This window comes from Linderina pennispora, assembly GCF_002104995.1.
Source record: "Linderina pennispora strain ATCC 12442 chromosome Unknown DL89scaffold_164, whole genome shotgun sequence".
NCBI lineage: Eukaryota > Fungi > Kickxellomycota > Kickxellomycetes > Kickxellales > Kickxellaceae > Linderina > Linderina pennispora.
Window position 1 is genome coordinate 3,666 of NW_024468412.1, and position 19,831 is coordinate 23,496.

Below are 19,831 nucleotides of genomic sequence, written 5' to 3' on the forward strand. Positions count from 1 at the left end.
CAATGGCTTCGCTCTGGGTTTTGCTCCTCCCCCTCGCTGGCGCATTCTGTTCGCCATTACTGGAGTCTTTGGCCTGATCAACTTTGCTCTGTTCCCGTTCGCCCCTGAGTCGCCCAAGTGGCTGGTCAAGAACGGCCGTATTGACGAGGCGCGCGTCTCCTTGCAAAGGTTCCGTGCTGGGGCTGACATCGAAGAGGAGATGAACGATATTATCCAGACAGACAAGGATAACCGTGAGCGCACAGCCGATGTCAACGTCATGCAGGTTCTGCGCGGCCAAACTCCCGACAACCTCCGCCACCAACTCATGTGCGTATCAGCACTCATGTTCTTCCAGCAGATGTGCGGTATCAACGCTGTCATCTTCTACTCGACCCAGATCATCAACAACTCGACCCATGATAACCCGGCCGACATCCCCACTCTGGCCCAGATCCTGACATTTATTATTTCGATCGTTGCCATGATTTTCACCTTCCTTGGTATGGTGTTGGCCGCCTACCTTGGCCGCCGCACCCTGCTTATCATGGCGCATGCTGCTATGGGTATCTTTTCTGCCCTCATGGTTGCTGGGTCTGTCAAGGATGTGACTGGCCTTGTTGTGACCATGGTGTTCCTGTTCAACGCTTTCTTTAACCTCGGTCCTGGGCCTATCCCTTGGGCTGTTGCAGGGGAAATGACCCCTGGGTATGCGGTGACTGCCATGTCTGCTATTGGTACTGGTATTGGCTATTTGTTCACCTTCGTTATCGGTGTCATCTTTCCGCCCATGCAGGAGGCTATGGGTGACTGGACCTTCTTCTTCTTTATGGCGTGGAATATTTTGGCTGTTGTCTTCATTTTCCTGTTCGTTCCCGAGACAAAAGACCGCCCTATTGAAGACACCGTCCGCATCCACTCATGCGGTATCCACACTGTCATCGGCAAGAAGTGGCAGGCTAGCGTCATCAAGGAAAAGGATGAGCTTGCGTGAGTAGAGGCTATTTTAGATAAACTAATTCACAATACACGACCAATTTTGTCCACTGCGGCACGCCATTAGTGTGTCCAACCAACAATTTCACTTATTGCCTTTGGATATGCCACCAGCAAAGTTAAAGCAGTTTTCTTGTAGGCTGCAAAAAAGGCATTACGCCTACTCGCATCCAGAAAAACGCGTATTCAACACTACAGCGAGTGTAACCATGTTCTGATGTGGGCTGCTTGGAGTCAGGTTTGTATCTACACGGTGTTGATATATCCCAGCCCTGTTCCAGATACACAGAAATGAGTAGTCAAGATATTGGCGACCACAACTGACCTTGGCAGATAGGCGCAGTGTCGCAGGCAGACTAGCCTCATCCGCTATTCTAGTATTCGTTTTGTTGAGTGGTTGGTGGTTGGTGGTTGGTGGTGTTGTGGATTGGAGCTGTCAGAATGTGCGTCCATCCTCGCCGCTCGCACTCTTAAACCCACGCCCGCAGAAAGCGAGCGAGGGGGCGCAGAGCAGGCAAGATCATCGACGGGTCGAAAAAAAGCAGCAGCGTCACGAATGAGCGCTGGACCCACACCTCCCTTTACGGACGGCGCACTGTCGGTCATCTTCCAGCGTGGTTCCAATGTCTATGTTCGATGAACAAAGAACTGTAAATTAACTGTAAACATAATCCTGATGAGAACAGTCGATTGAGGTTTCTCCAAGCTGTGCTGCAGCGGTGCGCAATTTATACCCGCCCGTGGTTGGGGCATCTGAAAGCACAATGATGGGACAATATTCACACCTTGCGTTGGATGGCTCAGAAACAGCGGTTGGGGGTCGTTTCTTGGTAGCTGGGCATTGGGGACTATACAATGGTCCTTTATGCTCCGTTATCTGCTTACCATTTCCTAGGGGTACCAATTGCCTGCTGAGGACGCCTGTCGCAAAGCACAGTGTGGGTAACCTGGGTGTGTAGTCTACAGAATGTGGCTAAACAACATGGATTACCATAGAAATAAAACATTGTCTGCAAACCAAACAGGCCAAACGGAATATGCCTTGATCAATTCTGCGACCGGTGGCACTGGTCTGGAGAGATATAGAAAACGCAGGCACCCTCTGACTTGAGAGCTGGATGTGACATATTCATTTTTCTTGTACTTTGGTTGCTATTCAGCTATACTTGCGGCAACAATATATCTGTTTCGCAAGCGTTACCTGGAGATGGACAAGAATAAGCAGAGGGCTCCATTTCATAATGATCCAATTGGCATGTCCAATCACATTATCGTGTACGGTCGCCTTGCTCTTTACGGCGTAACCGCACTGCTCGTTGCATGGGCATGGGCGAATAGAACATACCCTCCGATATAGGCAAGAAACTTGGTACTAGTCAGTATTGTGTATCTGTCTGAACTGGAACGGTTTGTGGTGTCGTTTATCTGCAACGACCAAACTCTTGGCAACTGGGTACTTCGTGCTTGCCGTGGATAGACGATCTGGCTGCGAGTGTTTGCGGCATACGCATTCTCATGCACTGTACTGTTTCGCATCTACGCATTAAATGCAATTTTTGTCCAGGGAAAAATGCACAAGGGCCTATGCGACCATCGCGGTGACGATATGTTAACAATTGCAAGCCAGCGGTCTTCCGATATCCAAAAAAAGGCTACTGGAAATAGCCAGAGCCATCCCGTGTGCGGCTTGGTCAATGCGCGGAATTGAGCATCCAAGGGCCGATTTCTTTGTTCCTCCGCATATTATCGGGGTTCAGGGCAACAGTTTCTTCCAGGTCCTTGGAAGGAGGCTGTAGAGCGCACAAGATTCGATATCTCCGAGTATTAAAATGAACCAGATAGCAGAAATGCTTGAGAGAGCCGGAGTTTTGCTAGCAACCATCCTTATCTAGTCTCTCAACTGCATTTAATACAGCAAAACCCGCAGCCGTTGCTAAACAATAGTGACATCTTACGTTGTTCCTAACTTGCAGCAGAAATGCGAGTCCTACACCTTGCGCAATGAGTTGTGCAAGGACAAATTCGATGTCACTGATATCCATGAAGGGATCAAGACCGTCTTCGACAACTTCCAACGTGCAGTAGGTCTGTATCAAAACAACAAGCTTGTTGGCGATTGCATATTTGATCCGGCGACACAAAAGTTCAGCGGGTATGAATGGCGGGCATATAAGGAGCCTGGGGAGCTTGTCGAGCATGTCGGCTGTGGCCTCAAGTATATCTTCCGCGAGTACTTGCTGCACAAGGACGCAGCAGCTTTGTACCGCGGGCAAGACCCCGTTAGCATCTATGCGCTGGACCGCTCCGAATGGCTGCTCTCCGAGTTCAGCGCATTCCGTAGCCGCTGCTATAGCGTGGCTCTCTACGAAACGCTGGGTGCCAACTCGCTCGAGTACATTGTCAACCATGCCGAGATCCAGGCGGTCTTTTGCTCCATTGACAAGGTGTTACGACTGCTGACCATGAGTGAAAAGCTGCCACAGCTCATGGCCATCATCTCAATAGACTCGTTCGACAAACACGCTGCCAACCCGCAGGCACTGCCGTTCACAGTCAACTCTACCCTTGTTTTCGAGGCATGGGCTGCTGGCAGAGGGATGGAGCTATCTGATTTCGAGCAGGTAGTCAAAATTGGCCAGACCAACCCGGCTGATCCCAACCCGCCGACTGAAGAGGATCTATGCACCATATGCTACACCAGCGGTACCACAAGGACCCCCAAGGGTGCCATGTCAACCCATCGCAACTACATTGCCGGTCCGTGTTCGTCGAGCTTGGCAACGTACAGCTCAGATGAGCGTGTGATTCTCTCGCTGCTTCCTCTTTCCCACACATACGACTGTGCAATCGAATACCGCAACATGCTCCTTGGTGGCTCTGCTGGGTAGTTCTCAGGCAGCATCTTGCGCATTATCGAGGATACCCAGGTCCTGCAGCCAGCCATATTCCCTGCTGTCCCCCACCTGTTCACCCGCATCTACGACCACATCGCTGCTGCCACAATATATACATCTGGTATCCGAGGTATGATTGCCTGCCGCGCTGTTAATGACAAACTAAAAGCACTGAGCCGCGGCGAGAGCTTCTGCCATGCTCTCAGGGACAAGATTGTACTCCACAAGGTGTGGGCCATCCTGGGTGGCCGTGTCGAGGTCATGAACACTGGCAGTGCATCGCTGGACCCACAGGTCATGCAATTTTTACATATCGCCTTCAGCTGCAACTTTTCTGAAGGTTACGCACAGACCGAGAATTCGTCTATTGCAACCATTGGCGCTATCGGCGACTGCAAGCCTGGTCATATCTGCATCCCGATGCCTGGCGTCAAGATCAAGCTGCATGACGTGCCTGAGATGAAATACTTTGCTACTGACAAGCCGTGCCCCCGTAGTGAGATCATGACCCGCAGTGAGACTGTGTTTGCTGGCTACTTCTGTGACCCGGAGAAAACCAAGGAGGCGCTGGCCGAGGATGGCTAGCTGCTCACTGGTGACATTGGCCGGTTCAATAAAGACGGCACCATCTCTATCATCGACCGTGTCAAGAACATCTTCAAGCTGTCATAGGGCGAGTATGTTGCGCCCAAGTTCCTTGAGAACGTCTACTCACGCCATCAACTCATCATGTAGGTCTATGTTCATGGCGATTCGCTGCGGTCCAAGCTTGTCTCGGTAGCAGTTCCCGATCCTGAGACCTTTGTCCCCTGGACCCGCAAGGTGGTGGGAAATCCTAGTGCCTCGTTTGCTGGGCTCTGTACTGAAATGATGGTTGTCGACGAGGTCCTCAGTGTGCTGAGCAAGCACAGCAAGCAAGCGAAGCTACAAGGCTACGAAGCCATCAAGAAACTGCACCTTGACCACAGGCCATTCGATATTGAGACCAACGGCATCCTCACATCGACCTCCAAGCTGAAGCGGATGCAGGCGCGTAATCACTACCAAAATGAAATCGACCAGATGTACCAGGGGGTGCAAATGGTATAGGCATTTATGCAATTCACCAGCTAACAAATTGTGTAAGCCTCTAGGCATAAGAACTTTGGAATCCTATGGTGACACCCTTCATCAGCCCCCAACCGCTGTTTCTGAGCCATCCAACGCAAGGTGTGAATATTGTCCCATCATTGTGCTTTCAGATGCCCCAACCACGGGCGGGTATAAATTGCGCACCGCTGCAGCACAGCTTGGAGAAACCTCAATCGACTGTTCTCATCAGGATTATGTTTACAGTTAATTTACAGTTCTTTGTTCATCGAACATAGACATTGGAACCACGCTGGAAGATGACCGACAGTGCGCCGTCCGTAAAGGGAGGTGTGGGTCCAGCGCTCATTCGTGACGCTGCTGCTTTTTTCGACCCGTCGATGATCTTGCCTGCTCTGCGCCCCCTCGCTCGCTTTCTGCGGGCGTGGGTTTAAGAGTGCGAGCGGCGAGGATGGACGCACATTCTGACAGCTCCAATCCACAACACCACCAACCACCAACCACCAACCACTCAACAAAACGAATACTAGAATAGCGGATGAGGCTAGTCTGCCTGCGACACTGCGCCTATCTGCCAAGGTCTGAGTCGTGGTCGCCAATTCCTCTGCATCTGAGCGCTGCCTCATGCTTTTCATAGCGTTGGGTTGTCTTGAGGGCTTTAGCTTTTCCAGAGCTGTGCTCGATATTTGCCACCCTTGCTGCGTAGATAGAATACCAATTTCAAGCATGTGAGCTCCAATGTCACCTCTCATTGTACCCTACAGCAAAAGTCAGCTTATTGCCTACATATGAAGATGAATGTTTGTACTGAAGTTCATGCCTTTTCCTTTTCCTTTTTGATATTATAGAAACGCCTGTTCAGATCTATGAATAGCATCATATCCGCTCATGCAACAAATAATTCACATGCTTGCTGCCAACATTCGCCACTCCGTAGTTCGCTCGATATCTTTGTTTCAACCATCAGCCCGATGGTCTGAGCCGAACCAAAATCGGACTACCCAAAGCAGACTGGACCAGCAGGACCATCACTCAGTCCCGTAAAACAGTCTCATGCGCACATACACAGTTCAAAAGGGTTTATTCTGGATACCTGCATTCGCCCCATCCTGCTTGTTTTCATGATCAATGTATGTTTACGCATGCTGCGGCCTCCACCTGTGGATAGTGCCACTCTCATCCAAGCCGTCACCTCAAAGCGCTCTATCTTTCAAATCTGATATTCTTTGATTGTAAGGTCACTGCATCCACAGCGACGTGCGTACCTGTGTTGCTCTCTAGCAGCATCAGGACCGAACTGGGCCTGTTTCCAGCTAATTTTGCCTGATTGATTGGCGCTGGTGCCACTATGAGTCGTCACGCCCCAAGCATGCTCGTGGTTGTTGTTTTCTCACTGCCAAAAATTACCTGGAGGATCGACGGCCTTGTTGGGAGCATATCATTTCGCTCGCTTTTATGCGGGTTTCGCTCTCCTCCCTTACTCTTGCCTCAGTTTAACACCATCCTTTTTACTCTTTTTCCTCTAACGACCACGCGCTCTCTCCTTCTCCCCTCTTCCCCTCACTCACTCCTTTCCTTTTCCCTCGCCACCCTGTTTTCCGCATATATTTCCTTTTTATTCAAATTCCATTCTAATGAAGGTTTCACGGTTCGCGGCAATTTTCGCAGTCACCCTAGTGGCAATGTCGGCAGTCGCTGTCGCACAGGATCCGCCCTCCTCTGAAGGGTCCCATGCTGATGTGAGCTCTGCGTCTCCCCCGCCTTCAACGTCAGAGGCACCCCGAGTACTACTGAGAAGCCGCCGGTCACATCGTCAGAGCAGCCCCCACCAACTTCTTCATCGGAGCATCCCCCATCCAGCACAGAGAACCCGCCTCCTTCGAGCACGACTCCTCCGCCCCCAGAGTCATCGCCGACATCCTCCCCGCAGGGTGAGAGCAAGCCAGAGAACAACTCGAGCACTAGCAACGACAGCAAGGACACAGATGCGGTCACTATTACATCGACCACCACAACTACCAGCTTTGACACGACTGGCTCTACCAGCCCAACTGAGAACACGGTGCCGACCTCACCAGGTACAAAGGCCACTACCAAACCAACCCCGTCAGGCACACAGGAAGCCAAAAGCTCAGGGACCCCGACCGAGTCCAACTCCGGGAACAGGGAGACGCCCAAGTCGGGCAAGGGCCTGAGCGGTGGTGCGATTGCGGGTATTGTTATTGCAATCCTGGTGGTTATTGGCGGTATCATTGGATTCCTGTTCTGGCGCCGGTACCAGCAGAAGAAGCAGTTTGCAAAGAACATTGACTACAACGAGTTCCCCGAGTTCGATCCGTCGCAGTCCAATCCTGCGGTTGCTGCGCAGCAGCCGTCGATGGGTCAGGCCAATGGGTACTACAGCGACAAGTCGAACCTTTCCACACCGCACCACAACGGCTCGGTTGGTCCGGCCGGCGGTGCAGGCGGCGCCTTCGGGCTACCAGACCACCAGAACCAGGGTGTGTTCCTGCGCGATTTGGACGAAGCGTAGATACCCCGCATTTGGCTCATTCTCCCAGTCTTCAGATGAATGGATATGCGAAAAGGGGCCGTGCGCAGTAATATGCCCGCTCAGTGCGTGGAAGCCAAGCTGCAACGAGCCTGCTGTGTGCAGCGTTTTGAGTGTTTTTTGTATTTTCCAGCATGGAATGGTCTACTGAAAATATGCATCAGAAAAATGTATCGGATTTCAGACCTAGCATGATGTTGCTAAAACTAACCCGTGTGCGCCACTGTAGCGTCGAAGCTGCCGGCACGGTGCTGGTAATGAAGGTAACGAGCAGAGTGGCGACAGTACCAGGGCCCATTCGGCGTATCGGCATGCTGCACAGGCCGAAGAGTCCAGCTGCGCATGGTGAAGGGCTGGTAGCTGCCCAGAGCCCCCAATACAGCCCACCCTAATCCTCTGTTTGATATTGTTTCTCACGCTCATTGCTAGCAGCTACAAAAAGGACAGCGCTTTTCGTCACTGTTCAAAGTGTTCTTGTTCACTTGGTTTCTTGCCATCATTATATCGACTTTGTTCTAAAAACCCATTTTTCTTCTCCTGACAAATGTGCTCTGGAACTGCAAACGCTGACGCCGCCAGCGATCGCGAGCTGCTGCCGACCAACGTTACTCCGCTCCACTACGACTTGCTCCTGGCTCCAGACCTCGATGCTTTGACGTTCACCGGTAAGGTTTCGATTCGTCTGCGTGTCAACGAGTCCAGCAGCACCATAGCGCTGCATGCCAAGGACCTTGATGTCACGTCGGCCTCGCTTGCCAGCACCCTGGGCTCGGATGCTACTGCTACTGCTGCCACCATTGCGATCAGCCAGGAGAAGGAGGCCGTTGAACTCAGCTTCAGGCAGGCGCTGGTTGCCAGCAGCGAGGCTGTGCTGACACTCGAGTTTACGGGTGTGCTTAACGACCTAATGCTTGGGTTCTACCGCTCCCGGTACACTGACAGTCAGGGCAACACCAAGAACATGGCCTCAACCCACTTTGAGCCCGTCAGTGCCCGCTACGCCTTCCCGTGCTTTGACGAGCCGTTGCTCAAGGCCACCTTCGCCATTACGCTGCGCATCAAGGACGATCTGACAGCGCTGTCGAACATGGATGTGCGCGAGACCAAGCAGGTCGGTGGCGGCCTGAAGGAGGTTGCGTTCAACACCACGCCGGTCATGTCGACGTACCTTGTCGCATTTGTCGTTGGTGAGTTTGACTATGTTGAGGGCCATACCAGCGGCGAGCATAACGGCCGTCCAATTCCGTGCCGCGTCTATACGTCCCCAGGCAAGGGCGAGCAGGGTCGGTTTGCGCTCGACGTGATGATCAAAGTGCTGGAATACTTCGCCGATGTGTTTGGCATTCCTTATCCACTGCCCAAAATGGACCAGATCGCGATCAACGAGTTCCAGATTGGAGCCATGGAAAACTGGGGTCTGATCACGTACCGCGAGGTCGCTCTCCTGGTCGACGAGGCCACTACTAGCTCTGCTGCTAAGCAGCAGGTCGCCTACGTTGTCAGCCACGAGCTGGCGCACCAGTGGTTCGGCAATCTGGTCACTATGGAGTGGTGGAGCGACTTGTGGCTCAAGGAGGGGTTTGCTACTTGGGTTGGAACCTTGGCCGTGGACCAGTTCTTCCCCGAGTACCATGTCTGGACCGATTTTGTCATCGATGACTACCAGCGTGCGCTGAACCTCGACGCCATGCGCTCGTCACATCCAATTCAGGTGCCGGTCAAGCGCTCGTCGGACATCAGCCAGATCTTTGATGCCATCTCGTACTCAAAGGGCGCCAGCGCGATCCGCATGCTTAGCTCGTACATTGGCCTAGACAGCTTCTTTGCTGGACTGCGCGTGTACCTGCAGAAGCACAAGTACGCTAATGCCGAGACTGTTGATCTGTGGAATGCGCTGAGCGAGTCGTCGGGCCAGGACGTGGGCCAATTCATGGACCTGTGGACCCTGACCACCGGCTATCCGATCCTGACCGTGTCTGAGTCCGACGACAGGTCTCAGATCGTTGTGCGCCAAAGCCGCTACCTATCCTCAGGCGAGGCTGCTGCTGATGAGGACAAGACCCAGTGGTGGGTCCCGCTGCGGATCACGACATCCGAGTCTGCTGATGCCCCTACCGGCGATGTGCTGACTCAGCGCGAGTCAACAATCGCTCTTCCGTCATCGGGTGCCGAATGGTACAAGCTTAACAAGGACACAGTTGGCATCTACCGCGTCAACTATCCGGCGGGAGCTATTGCCAACCTGGCCAAGGCCATTGCTGCCGGTGGTCAGCTGTCGACCAGTGATCGCATCGGCATCATTGCTGACGCCGCAGCCCTTGCTGCTAGCGGGCACAGCCGTACCTCAGAATTCCTGACCCTGCTCAAGGCATGCCAGAACGAGTCTGAGTACCTGGTGTGGGGCGAAATCGCGGCCCGCTTCGCCAAGTTCCAGTCGGCGTGGGCCACTGAGACAGCCGATATCCAGAGCCAGATCAACGCGATGTGCCTGCAGCTGTTCGGCTCGGTCATTGAGCGCCTGGGCTGGGAGATGACCGAAGATGGCCTGGCTAACCGCCTGCGTGCTCTGTCTGTGCGCATGGCCGGGCTGGCCGGTGACGACAAGGTCGTTGCCGAGGCGCACCGTCGTCTGAACGAGTATCTTGCTGGAAACAAGCAGGCACTGGGCAGCGACATGCTGCGCCCAGTGCTGGCCGTTGTGGTACGTACAGGTACGCGCTCTGACTACGAAAAGGTCAAGCAGTTCTACCTTGACGCCTCCAAGACTGTCGACCAGCGCCTGGCTGCTCTGTCTGCACTTGGCCAGACCTCGGACTCGGAGCTTCTGGACGATGCCCTGGCCTTCACTCTGACCGACGATGTGCGCCGCCAGGACTCACACCTCATTGTATTCTCGGTGTCAGGCAACCCACATGGCGGCGACAAGGTGTGGGCGTGGTTCAAGGACAACTACGACACGCTTTACAGCCGCTACTCGGTCTCGACCCGCCACTTAGGCAGCCTGGTTGAGTTCTCCACCAACCACTTTATCGGCGCTGACAAGGCAGAGGAGGTCGAGCAGTTCTTTGCTAGCAAGACAACTGCTACATACAGCCGTTCGGTCGAGCAGACCATCGAGACCATCAAGGCCAACACCAAGTGGTTCGAGACCGATCGTGCAAATGTCAAGCAGTGGTTCACGCAGTAATTGTTTATTTAGCTTCTTTGCTGGACGGTGTCTGCCTGTGGTAGCTCTTGCGGCTTCCACTATGGCCTCCCGTAGGGTGCCTGTCGTGGTATTTGGAAGAGTTGGGGCTGGAGTCTTATTCTACATGACAGCCAATGCAAACATTTCCGTGCGCAACCTTCCATTGCACTCTCGTGGAAATGCTGTCAAGGCACCTGCACATGTCATAGCTGATGGCGCGGTGTGTCCATTGGCCTCCATCGGGGCTAGGGGTGGACGGTCCTACTTTCCATTCGTATTCACGCAGGCTGATGCCAAGTAGCTTTTCGTAGAACGCCAGCCCAATACAGAGCAGCCTATCCCCAGGAATCGGTGCCTGATCAGGGTACCGCGGCATTGCGTGGACAGACGCCTGGAGGTACTCGTTAGATATGTGCATCAGGTTCTTTTGCTTCTGCGCAGGTGACTTAGCGGTCTTCAGCTGGTTCTCCACATACCGGGCCATGTGTTTTTTCTGAGATGGGTGTGCCGCCTGCATTACGACAAACGTGCTGGAACGTGCTGCACCATTCAGTGTAAAGCAAAATGTGCCTCGGTTATTCCCAGATGGCTCGCTTGTGACAAGCATCTTGATACCAGCTAGATACAGCGGATGGGTCAGACACTGCACAAGCGAGATTGGAAACTTTGGCATCGGGGTCTTGCCATAGGGGGTTAGATAGTAAGCGCTGTCAGCTATCGCTGCGCCAAATGTGAACGCGCTGTTGCTCGTAATTCCGACATACTCTACATACCATTCCATGTACGAGCTAGTTGTTGCAAACCCGTATTGGCCACAGTTCAACAGCACCAGCATCTGCAGAAATGCGTCAGGCGTGCAGATCCGCACCGCGTGCCGAGCTCGAGGAACCAGCGATCCGACCGAGAGCAGAATCCCCAGCATCTCGAGCGTCGAGACTTGATATCTGTGCCGCGGCAGATCAACCGATGATGCCACGAGCTTGGCAGCCATGTCCCGGAACTCTGTGGACCATGTGGCTACAGGCGTGTTTCTAGTACAGCTATTCTGGTGTGCAATCGCCTCCTGGATCGTCTTGTATGTGCCCGACGCCAGTGCCTGCTTGATGTGGAAGTCGCGGCTGAGGTACGCCCTAAGCACCAGCTTCGCAAACCGATCAAACAGACGTTTATCGGTGATGTTTCGCGAAACTATGAAGCTCAGTTCGTCAGTGTGCTCGGGCCACATAAAATAGTCGAGGCGGACCAGGTTAGCAGGCACAACTGCAGGCTCTTTCCGTACGCCCTGCAGCAGCCTCAGGAAGCAGTATATGTTTGAGATACGCTCGTCCTTTACATCACCAACTTGGTTACCGAATCGGTGGTGGCAGACCCACATCAAATCACTTTTAACCTTGTCAGTCGGGCAGGCACCGCTCACATTTCCTTTGCTCCAATCCTCGTCGACGAATCTGGAAATAATGTGCTCGGCGCTGTCAATCGACAGGCCCGTGGCATTGGCAAACATGTCGCTCGCCTGCCTCCGATCAGCGACGCGAAATCGCTTGGACACGTCGTGGATTCCAGCTATGATTCTGGTGCCGATGACCTCGTCCTGGGCCATCAGCCGCTGATACAGCCTCTCGTACACCGACAGTATTGCGTTCTGCTCGTCTAGCGACATGCAGGACGAAAATACATGCGCAAATGGTACGTCGAACCCGTCAATGAGCACCACAATCTTTTTACCACCAAAGCACCTTGCTAGCAAATGGACCAGCCGGTCAATGAACGTCACAAACAGGCTGGTGTCGCTCACCTCCCCGCTCTCCAATATATTGAACTCTGTACGCAGCTGCTCCAGATCAGCGTGAGCCGCCGTCATAAACTCCTCTGTGATCCCGCTGTATATCTGGTATCGCTGCTCGCAGGTAAGCTCGCTGCTGAACACCTTCATATACTGCTTCGCAGCATCCACGATTGCACTGGCCACGATTGACATGGCGCTTTGCACTGAACGCGGTTTGCCGCGTGAGACGTCAAGCAACAGAACCGGGTGCTGTGCAAAGTGCTTCTTGAAGTATCGCGGCGCCTTCTCGCAAATCGCGTATGGCTTGAATCTGCTCTGGCGCTCCTTGCGGTCCATGGGCGCAACAGCTGCGGAAAAGTTGCGCAGCAGCGACAAAAACACCGACTTTCCCGAGCCGCTTGGCGCCGTCCACACTAGCAACTGGTCGTTCGTGGAACTCAGCACTTCACGAATCGCCAGTGTGTTGTCCAAGTGAATCTGACCCGTTTCCCAGAACCCGTCCCACGAGCTGGCAATTACTTCGAGCGACGTGCCATGAACGTGGTTCTGTGGGTCACTGTGGACTTCGAGCTGCGGCAGCTGGAGCAGATCGGGGACCAACACGCGCGTCAGCATGTCAATACCCATGTCTGACATCAGTGGTGGCAGCAGGAATGCCGTGCTGCTGTCTATCCGCCCATCAGAGGCTTTGGCAGCGGCGGCGCAGCCAGTGCGCTGGCGCTTGTGCTGGCGAATTTCTATAGCTGGATCTTCATCGTCTTCGGCCTCACGCTTCGTTGCTGGCTGCTGCTCGCTTTGTTGTATTGCCTGCGACAGCAGGGCCACCAAGTCCTCAGTGCTCACCGCAGGGGGGTCCTCCTGAGCAACGATGGCAGTGCTGGTTGAGTACCGCTCTACAAATGCTTTCGAGCTGCTCCAGGGTCATGCTGTCGTCTGTCCCTGTCAATGTCATTGCTGCGAATTGAGGAAGCCTGTGAGAATAAATATTTGCAAGGAAAAAATACTGCGAAAGAAAAAAATAAGAGGGCGCTCGTAAAAAAATTTTGGTGAGCGAAGCGGGTATCAACACAACGATAAAATACTTCATCACTTGAGGGGACCAGCAAACCACCTATGTGCAGTCTACTGGTCGCCAGCGGACGATTGCTGCGACTGCTGCTGAGGTGGCTGCGGCTGCTGAGCAGCACCAAACGGATAGAACGGTATTGCCGACGACGCTGCTGCTGGCTGCTGCTGCTGCTGGAAGTCCATGGCTCCACCGTAGAAACCCGCAGGCGGCACACCACCCGCACCCATTTGCTGCTGCTGCTGCTGCTGCTGCTGCTGCTGGTAATAGGCAGCTAGGAGGCTCTCTTGTTGCTGGGCAGTCGGTGCAACCATGCCACCAAAACCAGCTGGTGGAGGAACCACGCTACCGCCCATCGGATTCATCAGCGACGCGGCCGGGAAGCTCATTGCTGCTGTGGACGGGTTGCCAGCAGCACCATTCCCCTGCTGCATGTACGGGTATCCCAGCGTGGCTGGCGGCATGTCCTGAGATACCGAGTTCGAGGCGCGATGGGAGGCGGGTGGCAGCGTGGTGGGTAGTTTCGGTTGCGAGTGGGCTAGCACCGAAGCGACAGTATCAGCAAGACGCTGCGACGGGGGCACATTCGAGTTGCGGCCATGGCTGTTGATGGGGGACACCGACGACATCTCGCCGGCAGCGCCGCTGCCGCGACCACCGCTGCCACCTGTCTGCTGCTGGGCCTGAGCACTGCTGATTGAGTACTCGGAAGTCAAGAACCGCAGGCGATCGGCAATGCGGGCCTTCTCAGCCTCGCCGATAGCCCGTGCCCTGTAGGATCTTCAGAATAACGTGCACGCCATGGGCCTGGTCCAGAACAACATCGTCCAAGACCGATGGGTCCGGGTTTGAAGAAAAGCGTGTTCAAGATCAGATCACGCGCATCGGGCTCCATGGTCTGGTCAACGATCTTGGAAATTGTCGAGGCGCCAAGCTTGTGCGTGGCCAGATAGCGCAGGTGTGGTGCGAGCTGGTGTGCCAGCACACGGAAGCGGCCAGTGAACTTTGACGAGTCCAGCAGCCAGTTGACCAGCAGGTGCCCGTTGACATTGGTGGCCAGCGACACGGCATTAGTGACCAGGGCAACCTGCGGCCAGCTTCTGCTGCAGCTTCGAGGCGTGCGGCGACTCGAGGCAGGTGCGGATGGCACGCGCACCGAAGCGGCCCTGCGCGATATCCCAGCACCGGGCATGGATCGCATCAAACACAAACTGGTTCGAGGCTGCACGGGCCAGGTGGATCTTTGACTGATCGACGTTGCTGGCAGACGTAGAGCTGTTCTCCCTGGTCTTGGCGTCGCTCGAGGCCTCCTCAGACTCGTACTTGCTGGGGCCAAACCGCAGACAGCACTGGACGACGTAGTTGCCAAGCTGGTCCTAGCAGCAGCTGGGGCGTGTACTGCTTGATGTTCTCGACAATCACCCGCTTCTGGTCGTCGTTGGTTGCAGTGTCAATGATCTTCTGCACGGCCCACGTACCGTTCTTGTGGACGCCGATAGAGGCCATGTACGGGCCGACCCGCTTGACCAGCGCCAGCTTCTGCACCTGGTCGCCACGCTCGGCCATTTTCTGCACCAGCACGTTTCCGACATAGTCTGTACACAACTCGACAGCGCTGGGGAGCAGCTCGTTGAAGATCTGGTCAAACTCAGCCTTGGGGATCGGGCTGGACGACATCTCCAGTATTTTGCGGATTTCGCGCAGACGCGACTGCTCGATGACAGGCATCCGGCCATCGCCAACACCGACACTGGCAGCGCGGGAGTTGGCAGCACTGGCACCGGCAGAGGACGACTCGTGGTCGGAGCGGATGCTGACCTTGGGCTCGGGAAGAGCCGGCAGCTGAGTTGCATAGGGGAAGGCGACGAGGTTCTCGTCGATGGCTAGCGTAAAGCCAGGCTCCAAGACCATGTTGTTACCCAGGCCGCGCTGCGTGGTGCCAGTGATCGCATCAGCCTCAGCAATCTGGCCCGATACAGTGAGGGGGCAGCGCTGGGCACAGGGTTGCGCAGCTTGAGCGAAGACTCGTTCTTGGCCGCCGGCACCTTGGCGTAGCCAATGCGCACGACCGACCCGTCGATGCTCTTGCCGTTCATCGCCTGCTTGGCACGCACGGCATCCTCGAGCCGGATGAAGTTGACGAATCCGCAGTTCTTGTGGCTTCAGGACACGCGCCGATTCGATGAGTTCCGTACGCCTGGAAGGTAGTACTCAGCGAGTCGGGCGTCGTCGCCTGCGCAATGTTTCCGATCCACAGCGCACGCGTCGGCTGCATCGCCTGGGCGTCACCTGTCGCATAAGACTCGCCCTTGCCGAAGCCGACACGGACCGTGTTGTTGCCAATGCGAGTGCCGTTGTGCATGTCATCCTTGGCGCGGATCGCGTCCTCGACACGCAAAAAATTGACAAAGGCACACTCCTTGTCGGGCAGCAGGCGCAGGCTCTCGACGCGCCCGTACTTGCCAAAGATCGCAATCAAGTCTTGTGTGTTGAGGCCGGGGTCGACATTGCCCACCCAGAGAGACCGCGTCGGCACGTTGTCCAGAATTGGCGCCAGTGCCGCTGTGAAGCATGGCCATGTCAAAGTCGAGCGAGTGCTGGCGTGTGTGCATCGATGCCTGGCGCGAATGCGACGCTGACGGAGCGCCGCGCTGAGCAAGCCCAGTGATGCTGCCTGAGCGTCCAAATCCACGCACGCTTTCGCCGCCAATTCCGATATGAACCGTGGAGCCAGCGCCGTCCTGGTTCGAACCATCTGAAGAGTTCTTTGAGTGTCCGCCGCCGGCCATCATCATCGCCAGCGAATCGCCGCTGCCACCCGCAATAGCAGTGCCCCCAACACCAAGCGAAATTGACGAGTTGGTTCCTGTACGACGGTGCTGGCTGGTGGTGGAGCTGCTGCTGCTCCTGGAGGAAGGCGTTGCTCTGATTGCGCATGTGCAGCGGCAGGCCGTACCGCTGCTGCTGTGTCTGCTGGAAGCCTAGAGCGTAGTCCAGATCGCTCTCGCCGCCGAACGGGTTGGCCAGGGTTTTGGACCGGGCGTGCGTGCGGGCCATCATTTTGCGGAAGGCTAGAGCAGGGTTCTGCGAGGTAGCTGCTGCGTGAGCACATCAATGTCGGCATCGTCGGCCTCCTCGATTCCGTCGGGCGGGCTGTTGAAACTGTACGAGCGGATGCGCGAGTTGGCATCCGCAACCTCAGCTGCGGTCAGCTCACGTGCAAACGAGTCATCCATGGCATTGCTGTTACCGGTGATGCTGCCGTCGTGGAGTGACAGCAGATCGAGCTCGTTGGACAGGCGCGAGGGTCCCCAGACGCTGGACTCGTCTAGTGCTGGCACAAAGTCAAACGAGCCGTTGCCAATAGGACGACGCCGAGACATCGCGATCCTGTGACAGCGGCGATGGCGAGCTGCGGCGGGCAAACGCCGAGTGCAGCGAGTTGGACTGAGTACGAGTTTCGCAGCGACGAGGCGAGCAGGTTGGCGTTGGCCAAGTTGGCTGGGATGCCTAGGTACAAGGTTGGAGCTCGAGGTGCCTGACAGCGAGTTGAGCCGCGAGTGGGCGCCTAGAATACCCGACGCGTTGGTGGGAAGCGGGTGCTTGAGCAGACTGCTGCCGCCGCTGCCGCCGGCGGTACGACCAAACCCTGGCGGCGATGCAGTCAGGGTGTGGGCCCGGACATGCTGGCCAGTGCTGGCGCCCGCTCCGGAGACGCTGGGCGGGGTAGCTGACGAAGCCACCGGGCGCATGATGCCGTCGGGCTGGGACTGGAGAGAGAAGGGCGAAGTCGACTGGAGCCCCACGCCGCCAGTGGTGGAGGTCAAGGTGAAGTGGCGCTGGTGCGATAGCGGGTTGGTTGCGGGGATCCCACTGCCAATCACACCGGTGCCTAGATCACCCGCGCCGCCGCCGGTAGCCGAGCGGCCATGGCCAAAGCGCGAGCGCTGGGCGGCCACCGATGAATGGGGAGGCAGCCACTGCTGGTGGAGCTGTTTCTCCTCGTTAAGCGTGTCGAGCAGTGATGTGCCGTAGCTCGCAGTGCGGCTGTGCGTACGACTGTGCGCTCCACCCCCGCCCTGCATTGCCTGCTGCAGATGAGACGTGCGATGCAGCTCCCAGCCGTCCAGCGTCGAGATTGCCTGTCGCCCGAGGTCCGTTGGCCGGCAGCCGGCCAAACACACCGGCATTGCTGCCTAGCGATGCCTGTTGCTGCTGCTGGCGAGATTCCTCCCGTGCTCGTGGGTGGCGTTAGTACGCGGGCACTGTCGGCCTTGTCGCCGTCGAGTGATGCGCCTGCCCCAGCAATGCCGGCAGCAGCAGGCTGCAGCAGCAGCGGCGGCAGGCTGCGGCGTTGTTGCTGCTATTCATGTCGAAAAGGGGCTGGAGACCGGCAGGGAGCTGTTGGTTCTTTGCATTGCTAGAAGCGTCTGGATTCATGCTATTATCGGGTGAGCCTGTACCAGTAGGGCAATAGTGGTGGTGGTGGCTAAGATAGGCTGCTGGTGCGTGTGTTTGTGCGTGTGTATCACCCGTAGGAAGGAGGAAAAATATAGGGGTGCGAAAAGGGATATCTAATAAACGGTGGCGGAGGAGGGGTATTAGCAAATATTAGTATCTAGCAGAGTGATTAACAGAGTGCAGAAAGACCGAGCCCGACTGTGAAGGAAGAGAAGAAGCAGGCAGGAGGATGGGACGAGCCCAGCCGCTGTTATAAGGCAGCCAGGCCCGCAAGCTTCGCGGCAAGGGGTTAGAAAGACCGCCACAAAGAAAAATTTGCTACACCCCCGCTCCCCCCCCGAACCGCAAAAATCCCCCGTTTCCAGCTGATATGCCGAGCATATGCCAGCTTATCCCTACTTTTTCCAGGCTGGCATGTGGAGAAGCAACTAACCAACAAGTTTTAGGGCGTGGAGACCGCTTCTATATTGCACGACGGAGGGAAGGCCCGCTGTTCTTTTTTGGCCGATTGAGCACTAGACTCGGTGCGTGCGGAGGGAGAAGAATCGGGCATGTGGAGAACGAGATCTGTCTCCGCCATACCAAGATGTGGGTTCTTTGCTCGTCCGGATGCACACTACTGGCCAAACGCCGGCGCAGATGCGAGCGGGGGGGGCAAACGGGGAGACTGCTGATACGTGGCGGGATAGTAGGCTTACCTTTGCAAGAGTTCTCTTTCTTCTAGGCGTGTAGGGCGTGTATTTACGTATTTTTACAGCTAATGAGGGGGTAGAATGAAACGGTAATAGCTAAAATGTGACTGAAATAAGAAAAGAAGAAAATGAGAGTTAAAAAAGAACAGAAAATGGCATTTGGAGAGGAGAGCGAATTTAGATTGCCCAAATTCGATGAACAGGGCCTCGGGGCAAGGTTTTAAAGCGCTGGCAGGCGAGGAGCCGGAAAAATTGAGGGGGTGCTCGCACGTGATTCGCTGGCGCAATGCTTGGCGACACAGCAGCGGTTTCGTCATCAGCCGGGCAGGCTGCTGCCGGTGATGGCGGCCGGGGACGGCAGGCGCTCTCTTTCTCACCAACAAGTCTACTATAGAATTTTCCCTTTTAGCTCTCATGGCTCTCGCACCGACTTACGCTGCCCACCGCCTGCTGCCTGCCGCTGCTGGCGCGCATACGCTCGAGGTGTTTCTTGACTATACCTGTCCGTTCTCGGCCAAGATCTGGCGCAGGCTGACCAAGGACGTTATCCCGTATCTTGCCTCCGCTGAGCCCAAGGTCGCAGTGGTGTTCCGGCACCAGGTGCAGCCATGGCACCCAGCCTCAACGCTGCTGCACGAGGCAAGCCTGGCGGTCGAGAAGATCAACCCCTCGGCCTTTTCGCTCTACTCGACCGCGCTCTTTGAGCACCAGCACGAGTTCTTCGATGAGGCTACTGTCGACATGACGCGCTCAGACATGTACAGAGGCTGCTCAGCTTGCTGCCAGCGTCAACGCCGTCGATGACACGTTGGCGGTGCTGCAGCTGCTTGACATCCAGGCCGGCGAGCCCAAGAATGGGGGCAACGCCGTAACCAACGACCTAAAGTACCACATAAAGCTGGCCCGGGCGCAGGGAATCCACGTCTCGCCCACTGTGGTGTTTGACGGGATCCGCGACGACGGCGTGTCCAGCTCGTGGACCCTGGAGCAGTGGAAGGCCTGGCTTGCGCCTAGGCTCTGAGGGAAGCGCTTGGAAGCTTTTGCCCATGATTTCCTGGCCGCTAGCTCTGGCGCTGATCGATTGGCCAAACATCACAGCCAGGTGCAGGCGTGATAATGCGGGCTGATAA

The 19,831-nt window shown here is 55.6% G+C and overlaps 4 protein-coding genes across 4 annotated transcripts; 1 reads left to right on the forward strand and 3 right to left on the reverse strand.

Moving 5' to 3' along the window:
• Positions 1–13,246: 13,246 nt before the first annotated feature.
• DL89DRAFT_71323 (uncharacterized protein) lies at positions 13,247–14,297 on the reverse strand. The gene is made up of 2 exons (XM_040892002.1): positions 13,792–14,297; positions 13,247–13,709 (listed from the first exon to the last, which is right to left on the reverse strand). Exons 1-2 carry the CDS (start codon positions 14,175–14,177, stop codon positions 13,376–13,378), a joined length of 720 nt encoding a protein of 239 aa, XP_040739045.1. The 5' UTR covers positions 14,178–14,297; the 3' UTR covers positions 13,247–13,375.
• Positions 14,298–15,549: 1,252 nt separating this feature from the next.
• Positions 15,550–16,461, reverse strand: DL89DRAFT_71320 (RNA-binding domain-containing protein). The gene has a single exon (XM_040892001.1). It carries the CDS (start codon positions 16,301–16,303, stop codon positions 15,641–15,643), a length of 663 nt encoding a protein of 220 aa, XP_040739046.1. The 5' UTR covers positions 16,304–16,461; the 3' UTR covers positions 15,550–15,640.
• DL89DRAFT_71314 (uncharacterized protein) lies at positions 16,462–17,881 on the reverse strand. The gene has a single exon (XM_040892000.1). The coding sequence runs from the start codon at positions 17,736–17,738 to the stop codon at positions 16,620–16,622; it is 1,119 nt and encodes a 372-aa protein (XP_040739047.1). The 5' UTR covers positions 17,739–17,881; the 3' UTR covers positions 16,462–16,619.
• Positions 17,882–19,115: 1,234 nt separating this feature from the next.
• On the forward strand, positions 19,116–19,722 carry DL89DRAFT_327425 (uncharacterized protein; the record flags this gene model as incomplete). The annotated part of the gene is made up of 2 exons (XM_040891548.1): positions 19,116–19,436; positions 19,477–19,722. 2 exons carry the CDS (start codon positions 19,116–19,118, stop codon positions 19,720–19,722), a joined length of 567 nt encoding a protein of 188 aa, XP_040739048.1.
• Between the last annotated feature and the right edge of the window lie 109 nt (positions 19,723–19,831).